The sequence below is a fragment of the Gekko japonicus genome, unplaced genomic scaffold (assembly GCF_001447785.1).
Source record: "Gekko japonicus isolate JY-2015 unplaced genomic scaffold, Gekko_japonicus_V1.1 scaffold55, whole genome shotgun sequence".
Taxonomy (NCBI): domain Eukaryota; kingdom Metazoa; phylum Chordata; class Lepidosauria; order Squamata; family Gekkonidae; genus Gekko; species Gekko japonicus.
Genome location: NW_015160837.1, coordinates 268,819 through 279,837, shown reverse-complemented (window position 1 = coordinate 279,837; position 11,019 = coordinate 268,819). Strand labels below are relative to the sequence as shown.

General features: G+C 44.0%; 1 protein-coding gene across 1 annotated transcript in view; it reads left to right on the top strand.

The window, feature by feature from the left end:
- The window catches only part of UBE2K (ubiquitin conjugating enzyme E2K), a 39,944-nt gene extending 29,087 nt beyond the window's left edge, over positions 1–10,857 (top strand). Inside the window, exons 4-7 of the mRNA XM_015418367.1 lie at positions 477–559; positions 4,905–5,004; positions 6,796–6,924; positions 7,174–10,857. Of these exons, the coding sequence (XP_015273853.1) occupies positions 477–559; positions 4,905–5,004; positions 6,796–6,924; positions 7,174–7,248 (387 nt within the window). The 3' untranslated portion in view covers positions 7,249–10,857. The remainder of the gene's footprint in view (positions 1–476; positions 560–4,904; positions 5,005–6,795; positions 6,925–7,173) is intronic.
- The last annotated feature ends 162 nt before the right edge of the window (positions 10,858–11,019 follow it).

Genomic DNA, 11,019 nt, shown 5'->3' with positions numbered 1-11,019 from the left:
TGACAACTTTGAAAGAAATTAGCAAGTAGCAGAGATAGCTGGATTCTGTGGCCTTGCTACACTGCAAGCCCTGCTAAGCAACCAGAGGTTCCATTCTTATCTACCAGGTCATTAGTTCTCTCTGGATGTAACCCTGGCTTCTTAATTTAGGTGTTTACCCCCAAAGTAATCCAGATAACCTGCTTCGTGTTTGCTACTTCTCACAAGCAGTAGCTGAAGTGTCTGCACTGTACTGAGACAAAGGAGAGGGCAGAACCCTTTTACACATGACATGTCATTTTTGATCTGCAGGGCTTTTTAAAATATGAAGGTGCATTAAATGTCTGAAGCCTGCCCTGCATTCTGAAATAGTCTAGTCCAGACACAGGATGATGAGAACTGGGATATAGGTTTTCCATTAAAATTTATAGCAGCTGTTTGGAATGCTCCAGTTATGTTGTTTAGCAGCTATTTTCATAAGAGCTTTAATGTTCTAGGTGCGGTTTATCACCAAAATATGGCATCCTAATATTAGCTCAGTCACTGGGGCTATATGCTTGGACATCCTAAAAGATCAATGGTAAGTAAACAGCAGTTTCATTAGATGCATTTTAAAATAAATGATGGTCTCTTAGAGCAAAATATTGAATAAGGCAGAAGTGATTTGTGGGACAGACATGTTTGTTTATTTTCATCTTCTGTAAAGGTAAAGCATAGTGTCAGCTTGCAGCCAACTCAGGGTGATCCCATGAAGTTCCATCTCGTGGGGCTTTTGAGGCAAGAGATGAGCAGAGAGGTGGTTTGCCATGGCCTTCCTCTGCACAGCAACCCCAGGCTTCCTTGGTGGTCTCCCATCCACATATTGTGGATGTGATCCACATACTTTTGTACCTGACATTTAAAAAGGAAAAAAAAGTACCATAGACCTGATGTGCAGCTATGGTAACGGAAACTGAATGGCTTGACAAAAATTTAGTGGTTCGGTTCAGTGGCTTATGGGTTTCTCTGCTCCTTGGATTCCACCAGCCATAGTTTTGGGGCTATCCAAGTTGGCAAGGTGTGATTAGATTTGACTCCCAAACTCTGGTTTGAAAGTTAGTACGGATCTTAGCCCTGCAAAATTTGGACATCATAGGTAGTGGGAACCATGGAGCAGTGGAAGGAGCATCACCGAATCTGAACTGAACCTCTCTTGCTTAAGCCGTTAGAATGCATGAGCTGTTTAATGTTACGGTTGTTTGCTGTACAAGATGGAGTGCTCTGTGTAGTAGTGTCACACTGTGCAGCAATGGGTCTATTCTTTGTTAGAGGTTGGAAGGTTGCCAGATGCTGACTGGTGGTATCTTGCTTTTTAGACTTTTATCAGAACGTTCCTGTGTAAAGCCACTTTTGATAATAGGGTTTCTCACCATTCATTTTGGTTATGTTTGTGTCCTTATAGGTAGGAATCTTGCTTTAACTTCATTTTGAATAAGATCAAAAGGAAGGAAAGCATAGATACAAGAGCACATCTTTTTAACAAGTATACAGTATTTACTGTTTAATGATCGATGTGTATTATTGCTGCTGCCTTTGGGGGTCTTTTTGTAGGTTGACTAAACTCTGTTGGGGAAAGGTGGGCTAAAAATATTTTAAATAAATAAAATAGTGTTCCTCACATGCCAGAGGTTAGCGTAGCACCAAAGGAGTAAAAAAACCAAAACAAAACTTAGCCTGAATCTGGTTCTGTGTATCAATAAATGCTCCTATTCAAACTGCATGGCAGACTCTTGGGTTCTGATACAGTATTAGCTCAGTTTTCACTGATATGATGAACCTGCCTGGAACCATTTACAGTACAGATGATGAGGGCTTGCATGATGGAATGCTCTTCTATACAGTACAATCCCACTACAGAAAACTAGCCTTCTTCCTGACATACTAGTTTTTATGTATTAGCAATGGTAGTGGAAAGTGCCGTCAAGTCGTAGCTGACTTAGGGTGACCCCATAGGTTTTCAAGGCAAGAGAGGAACAGAGATGGTTTGCCATTGCCTGCCTCTGCTTAGGAACCCCGCCTCCCCCGCAAAGTATTCCATCATTCCAGGTCCCCGTCTACAGTTTGAAATGGTACACAGCCAGATGTAGATTTACGACCACAGTGAGAACCAGGCCACAATCACTATATCTAATTCTGAACCTCCCTCGAGAACGTGGATGAGAAAATACACAGCACGGGACCAGGGACAGACAAGATGAGTTTGTCTGCAAACCTAATGAAAGTCCCTGATTTGCAGGAAAACCTGAAATCTAAAAAAATACATAGTTGGGCATTAAAAATAAACCAAAGTAACGGATACAGCATCTTTGCCTTCAAGAGATGAATGCCTGCTGAGATTTTGGGAGACTGTGTTTCCAGGCCTGTAGCCACGGGGGGGGGGGGGGGGCCTGGGGGGCGGGGGGGGGACCTAGCAAAGGCAATGCCCCCTCACAGATGTGCCCTGCCCTCTCCTGGAGGGTGCCACACACACACACCCCGTGCAGGTGGGGGTTCCTCAGTTTCGGGTGTCATGCTCCTCTTACTCCAATGGGCCGTGAATCCCACACATGCAGCTCTGTTTCCAGTCACCATTTCCAGGCGATGGTGGGTGAAGTGCTGCCTGGAGGCTGGGTGGGCGTGAGTGAGCAAACACAACAGGAAGGGGGAGGGGGCAGGATGCCAAAGAGCCCTGGGCTGACCAGCATTCCCCCCCCTTTCCCTTCCCGCCCCCACCGAGCTCACAAACTTCCTCCCCCTCCTTGCCTTCCTACAGGTTGCCTCTTTTCGTACTTCAGTGATTTTTGCTCCTGGTAGGTCTTCCCCATCCCACTGAGGAAGACTGGCTAGCTGGCTTGCTCTCCTCTCTGCCCTTCTCCTCCCACCCCTGTCTTGCAAGGGAAGAGGCAGTTTGTAGCGCAGGCTTCAGATCCTCAGATTTCAGCCCTGAACAGACATGTTTCCTAACATGCATGTTCCCTTCAAACCTTCCGGCTGCGGAAGCAGGAAGATCCGGTGAGGCCACGCAGCAACCGCCCCTCTCCCTTCCCTCCTGCTTAGCCATGGCTCCCTTTGGAGCAAGCCACTGTAGCGGAGCCACCGTGCAGACGGTACTGCCGGCAGGTTAGGCCACCATGCTAAACTGCCCCCTATTTATACCCCCAAGGAAACATTTCTGGCCACGGGGCTCTATGTTCAGTATCACTGAAGCCTCCCAACTTTAGTTGCTGTCAGTCAATGGTGGAAGGGATGGAAAAGGTTAAAAATGGAGTGGAGGGAAAGAAGGAATTGGAAGGGGGAGAGAAGAAGAAGCTGGAGGGAGAACAGAAAAAGGTAGGTAGATGGGAGAGAAGAAAGCCGGGGAGGCTGTCAGGAGCAGGGAATGGGGGAAAGCTGAAAACTGGGGGAGGGGAATAAAGGTGTACGAGTGGGATAGGAAGCAGTGAAAGGAGACAGGTTATGGAGGCTGCCAAAGGGAGTGAAAGAAGAAACATTGTGGGGAGGGGGGATAGAATGGGGGAAACAAGATGCTCCCCACAAATCTTCATGGATCCCCAGCTCCTTTGGATGGCTAATGTGAAAGCATGTATCCCAAATGCTATTGCACAGAGGCCTGTTGCACAGTGTTCCCTATAAGCTGAGTTAGTGTGAGCTAGCTCCGTTTTTTAGCCTCCAGCTCACACATTTTTGTCTTAGCTCAGGAAGGATGAATCCAGAGCAAACTTAATGTATGCAGCAGTCAAATCGCTCACTCACAACTTTTAATGCCAGGAGCTCACAAAGTAGGATTTTTGCTCACAGGACGCCACACCTTAGAGCAGGGGTGTCAAACACATTTGTTATAAGGGCAGGCTCTGACATAAATGAGACCTTGTTGGGCTGGACCATGTGTGTCATAAAATGTAATGCCAGGTAGCGGAGATATAAACTTTATAAAGGACACAAACGGCTTTTATTTACTTAAAATAAAAACATGCTTAAAACAGCACTCTGGCACTATTTTGTTTAACAGTGTTTGACAACTGACACCTCTTGCTTTGGATTATTACATCAAAATGTCTGTGTTGTTGTAATCTAGAGTAGGCTGTTCAGGTGTGTATCTGTAAGCTGCAAACCTACAATGACGCAGGAGCAGCGGAACTGGAAGAAGAAGCAGAAGACAGCAGGTTCCACTGCGAGCCTGATAGAAGCGCTCCGGGGGCCTGATCTGGCCCCCGGGCCGCGTGTTTGACACCCCTGCCTCAGAGGGAGCATTGTGATGCTGTTCTGTTTCAATTATTGACAAAGCAACCTGCACTCTCTCTTTTGCAGCAGTTCTGATATTAGGGAAAGGGCTGTGCCTCGTATGCTGAGCCATCAGGCCCTTGCAAGGATGTGTTGAAATACTCAGTTATATCTTCTATGGCTGCAGTATTAGTCTTAGCAGTGTTTGCAGGGCTTTTTTTGTAGAAAAAGTCCAGCAGGAACTCATTAGCATAATAGGCCACATCCAGCAGCAGAAACTCATTAGCATAATAGGCCACACACCCTGACGGCACCACTCATTAGCATATTAGGCCGCATTCCCATGTTACCAGAAGTGTGGTCATCCAGCCACACCCACCTTTTGCTTGTTATTCTGTTTACCTTGTTTGTTGTCAAAACCCAGGGCTTTTTTGTAGCAGGAACTCCTTTGCATGTTAGGCCACACACCCCTAATGTAGCCAATTCTAATGAGTTCCTGCTGTTGGGTGTGGCCTATTATGCTAATGATTTCCTGCTGGGTGTGGCCAACTTGGGAGCCAGCCGGAACTCCGTTCCTGTGCGTTCCTGCCCAAAAATAGCCCTGAATGTTTGTATGATAAGTGACCTCATTTGTGCTAATTGTGTGACATGGTAGAAGAAATGACGGTTTCAAACTTGCATTTCAGGGCAGCAGCAATGACTCTAAGGACAGTGTTGTTATCACTGCAGGCACTCTTGGCAGCTGCAGAACCCGATGATCCACAAGATGCAGTTGTAGCAAATCAGGTACAGCTTTAAAAACCCAGGTCTCCTCCTTCATTTCCCATATCCCCCACCAGAAGGATACTGGCGGCTCCCAAGCTGATCAGGAGTGTAGTTTCCTGGTTTTTTTCTCACAGTAAGTATAATCAGTAGGAAATACGCTAGTGAAATAAATTCCCGTTTTGAGCACGAGGAGGCTGGAAATGTACAATATTGAAATATCTGTCTCTTTATCACAGTCCTGGGGTCAGAAAACTAGAAAAAAGTTTCTCCCAAAGTCTTTTTAACTTGATAGTTTTGTATTTGGGGGAGGGGGAAGGTTCAGGAGGCAATTTCTTAGAATAACTGAAGCGCATACACTTCTACTGATAATGACAGAAAAGTATAGATAGGGGATCTGGGGCAAGTGATGCTCTGTCTTCTTGGTGCTTGGGGGGGGGGGGTCAACAGTGGGAGGGCTTCTAATGTCCTGGCCCCACTGGTGGACCTCCTGATGGCACCTGGTATTTCTGGCCACTGTGTGATACAGAGTGTTGGACTGGATGGGCCTTTGGCCTGATCCAACATTGGCTTCTCTTATGTTCTTATGTTCTTAAAACAGATTTCTTTTTTAAATGTGGGAAATGTGTCATCCAACACGATAAGACTGTTGGGTTTCTAATTGCTTAAGATTAGCTTTCGATTCTTGCTACCAGGTTTGTAGCCACGTGCAACGTGGAATCAATCGTCTAGCATCTTCATTGTTGTGGAAATGGAATTTTGCTATCATATGTGTGACATTTTAAGACAAGAGCAATTTCCTACACCAGGTTATGTTGACGCTGTTGAATATTTTTCAGTAGTACGTTTCTGTAAGCCTGCAGGGTAAATCCAGTTAATCACTGTGCCCAAGCTGTGCCTTGCAAGTGACTTGTGTAAAGCAGTGAGCAGCCAGCGGACTGCCTATACAGCCTGAAAAGTGCTAGGATACAAAATGCAGTGCGACTGAACAGAGCTGAACCATTCTGCGGGGAACTACAACTCCTGTGTATCTTCCACAGATGTTCTCATGTGCCGGTGTCTCTCGGAAGTGTGTATTCATTGACTTCGTTTGTGCCCCACCTGTGTTCCCAGTGGGGACCCAAAGAGGCACACTTCATTCTCCTAACAAACTCCACCATTTGAGGTGGGTTAGGCTGAGACTATGTGACTGGCCCAAGGTCGTCCTGCAGGTTTCTGCGGCAGAGCGGGGTTTTTTTTTCAAATCCGGGTCTCTTAGATCATACAGGTTTCAGTTGAGAATAGCCCACAATCGAGCACTTTCAGGATCTCAGCAGCGGAACTCAACTAAAGGATGCTTTTTGTACAGGGATAATTCCCTCCATGCCTATCGCTTCTGTGTTCACAGTAATCTGTGATGCGTGTGTCTAATTGGTCAATGTGAAGTTGCAGCAGGTGGATTTCCCCTCATCTGTTCACTGGGGCCCTGTCCGTACACACTTACACAGAAATTATAGCTGTGTAAGGATATGGTCATTTGAAGAGACCTGTAGAACATGCCTAATAAAAGAAGTAGCATAAAATAATCAAGCATAAAAGAGTAAAAAAAAACCCTGCAGAAACAACAAGAATCAAAAGCAGCAAATCACCCAGACTGAAAACCTCATAATAACCTCAGTTCATGAACAAAGAAATATCTTTCCTTAATACTCAGGTTAATGCCAGACTGAAGACTCTTTCTTGCAGAAACGGGTGTCGCTGGTTTGAATGCAAAAGTTCCCCTTGTGTTTTTGAACAAGAGTTCACTTTTTCTTTTTCTCTCTTTCTTTGGCATAGTACAAACAAAATCCAGAAATGTTTAAACAGACAGCTCGACTCTGGGCGCATGTGTATGCTGGAGCACCAGTTTCTAGTCCAGAATACACCAAAAAGATAGAAAACCTTTGTGCTATGGGCTTCGATAGGGTAAGTCTCAGACAAACAAGGATGCACTTGCTGACCCTGCCTCATCCCCCCTCTGCCCCCTTTCTGCTCACTTAACACCATGGTGAACAGTTTTTGGTGACTCTGAAAGTTCAGAGAAATTAATTTGAGGCTTGATTTTTGGTTAATTTTCTGAGATCAAAATAATATGAGTAATTTCTTGGCTAGGTTCTGAGTTTGTGTAAAGAAAAGCTGCATGCTCTGATTCCTTTTTTTCCTTTTTCTTTACAGAATGCAGTAATAGTGGCCTTGTCATCAAAATCTTGGGATGTAGAGACAGCAACAGAACTACTTCTGAGTAACTGAGCCATGTGCAGAGAACTGCTTCTGTAGTCCAGCTTACCCTTTCTCGAGGAGCAGCACCACCATCTCTTATTTTTAGGTTTCTATATAGATTCTCTTTTAAAACTGGCATTCTTGCCTGATGCTATCTAGGCACTATTGGAGACTGAAAAAGAAACATGCTCTGTAAATAAAGCTAATTAAACGTCTGTGTAAATTTAAAAAAAAGAGGGGGAAATACTTTAATTTTTTCTTACTAAATATTGTAAATTCCTTGAGCTTGGCTAAAACAATGGGGGACAACATGCCTACTTTAGAGTTAGCGGTGTGACCAAGACTAGCAGGAATTTGTGTCAGGATTTTGAACTTTAAGAATTACTCAGAACCACGTCACTTGATTGTATCCATAGTCATCAGTTGTTGATGTCACTCATCCCAGCTACCTTAACCGTTTTTTAAAATGGATCCTGCGTGCCTGTGGACTGACCTTGTATTTGCATGCTTGTACTTTACTTAGACATTTAAAAAACAAAAAAGTAGGGTAAACTGAACAGAGCACCCTTTTAAGTACTTGACTATTCATTCTTGTAACTTTTCCTAAAAACTTTCCGGACGTGCTCATCGTTCAAAAGGATGGCCTACTCAGAAATGTTTTCACCGCCCGATGATGAATAGCAATCCCACGCCTCTTCCTTTCCCCTTCCCCCCCCACCCCCACCCATACGCCCAGCTGCACACGCAACTTACAATATCACACTAGAACCTCTCCAGAATTTTGTGGGTATGTGCCATTTAAAGTAGCCTAGCTTTCCACTCCAGGTGGTATATTTTGAATAACCAGTAAAAGTGTTTCAACCATTGTAATTTCTACACTATTGTATAAAGGTTTGGTATATTTGGACATAGCACAAACAAGTGGAGCTGCTCTTTTGTTTCTTACGCAGAAATCAAACCTCTTCCAATAAATTCTGGATAGAATGAATTTTGCTGGGAAGAACTGATTCTCTGTTAACTCTGAGAATGCCACCGTTTTCTCCAGTATTTGCTGTGGTGCAATCAGATTTTTGGTAATAGCTTCCTAGTCGAATTTTGGACATAATTTTGGGTAGGGGTTGCTTATAAAGAGTTTTAGATGTCCCTCTCTGCATTTTCCGTGGTTTGACACTTGGAAGTCGTCTTCTTTTTAATTGTACATATGTTAAAAGCCAGTAGAAGTCTCTTCTGAATTGATGTCTGCTAAAACACTTGTATATAGTCCATCTTTTTATTCATCCCGAGAGATCTAAAACCTCTGAATCATTAGTTTTATAAACTCCGAACACTCATATCTTTGTTGGAAGTTACAATATCTTTACGGAACTGCATCAGTTACTTCTGAGCTAAAATGCAAAGATATGAGGGCACAGTCGGAGGATGATATCAAGTGCGACTACAGTGTTTTGCTTTCCGATATTTCTTCTGTACAGTAGATAGGAAAGTATACAGTCCGTTTTGAAGATCAGACAGTGGACTACGACGACTCCATCACTCCTTCTGCTGATCAGTCATGTAACAATAACCGTCAAGCATCTGATGCAAAATAGAGAAATTGAAGAGATGGGCGTAAGCTTAACCAATCGCAGGGTTTGTTTTCTGCAGCAATCAAAGCTTATCCATGACTTCCAAGTTACTGGGACACACACACACACGGGGCGGGGGGGGGGATGATATGGATCTCTTTGCATCCAGTTTACGCATTTGGTGATAGTTGCTTTCTTTTTTCTTTTTCTTGCAGTCATGTAAATCACTTTCAAATGCCAAAGGAAATGTGATCTCTCTCCTTTTTTTGTCATTCCTTGATATTTATTTATTTTTTTTAACAAGCTGCTGCTGCTGCTCAATGAGTTTGTTGAATAATAACCGGGGGCCACCGTAGCCCCGGTGATCTGCCATTTGTGTTTGTACTTTTTAAAAAATGGTCGATATATTATGAGTTCCTCTGCAACATTGTTTACCCTGGTGGTAATTATGTAAATGGCTGTTGGATTACATTTTCCCTTTGTTCTTTGCAGTTCATTAAAGGAAAGAATGCGGAAGTGCTTAAGAGGGGATAACACGTCTTTCTGCTTTTCCATCTGGATAATGCTAATCCTTCTAGGGAAGCTTTCTGTGATTGTGTCAAATGAGACCAGGAAGGCTTTGAACACAGGAGAAAAGGCTTATGCTGAACCTCATAGTTCTGGTTTTTCCCTTGGTTACAGAACTCGTGTGTGTCTGTGTACACACACAGATAATTGTACAGGTGCTAAGTTTCTTCTTTTACGGTTCTACTAATGGCAATAGGTTTGCCAGCTCATCTGAGTGTAGAGGTTTCTCAGGAGTCAGAAAGCCCTACACTGAGTAGGAATCTGTACCTTGAGGTTAATGGCAAATTGGGAAGCCGAGTGTCAATAAAAGGGCGTAACGGCACCCAGAATCACTAACTGCCACTGAGTTGGCTTGGGACTGATGTATATTCAGTAGGCAGACCTTCATAGAGTGAGTGTGAAAAGTTGACTGTACCCTTATTGTTGTGGCCTATATACCTGTAGTGAAGGAACTGCCACTGTCTCTGCTCATTCTCCCTATTCACTGATGCTGTGAAATCTTGTCAGTTGTAAAGATGGTCTCAAGAGACCCCGTTTCTGGGAGTTTTAAACAGCCTGTTATATTTTGTCTTGCAAATCTGTTGGAACGGATTGGTATCTTTGGGTACCGAGAAGAATCTCGCTTTCTGTGATTTCAATAAACGCTTACCTTATTATGGAGGCAAGAGAGAGGATACACCCTTGCTAAGTCGTTGTCAGTGCCAACTCCCCCCCCCCAACTTAACTGGGTCCCCAGCATCCCTACTAGAAAGTCAAATCCACAACTCTTAATCGGTTATCTCCCTTCTATCCAGCTGCCACTAATACTGTTAGTAAATGAAAATGCAGGCTAGCAACTTGCGCATTATCATTTTACATTCCAGCTGCTCCTGGCTGCAGAGAGGTGAGGCTTTTCAGAAGCATTTAATCAATGGAAAGGTTACAGTGGAAGTTACGGATCGGCTGGGTTTAAATACCGTGGTGTGAGTTTGTTTCTGGCTTAATCTTCAATTGGTCCATTTAAAAGAGGAAGTACCTTGGGTACAAAACTACAGCCAGCCTTTCTGATGAAAAGAAAAATGAGGTGGCTGAAGGGGGTCTTTGCTCTGTTTGAAGACAAATCATGCAGAGGCAAGTTAAGAACACCTAACCTTTAGAAGAATACCTAACCTTTAGGGGGGAAAAGCTACATAAAGTCACTTATTTCTCACTAAATGGAGATAATTGGATTTTTCGTCGGAAGAACGAACTGTGCACCTTGGTTTCATTAGAACCAAAAAAAAAAAAAATCTTACAACTTCATTTTTGTTGAACCTGGCTAGAATACACAGCACCTCTTCAAGAAGAGGCATGAAAGCAAGGCTTCTTCTGAACTGGCAGGTATCCTTCACATTGGATGGATTAAGTCTACCAATCCTTCCTCAGCAAAGTGGCTTTTGTACCTACTATGAATGGAACAGGACTTTCTGAAGACCCACAAACCGTGATGGGCTCCAGCCCCCCTCACACTTCTGCCAGCTATACTGTTACCAAGCCGGGGGGGGGGGGGGGGGGGCGAGGGGGGGTTGTGAAACTCATCATGCATTGGGTTTAATCTGGCAACCCAGTTCTGCAAGAGTCCCTTTCCCTCATAGCTGCAGAAACTACAGAAGAGAATGTGATATGGTTACAGATTGCATGCATGCACAAA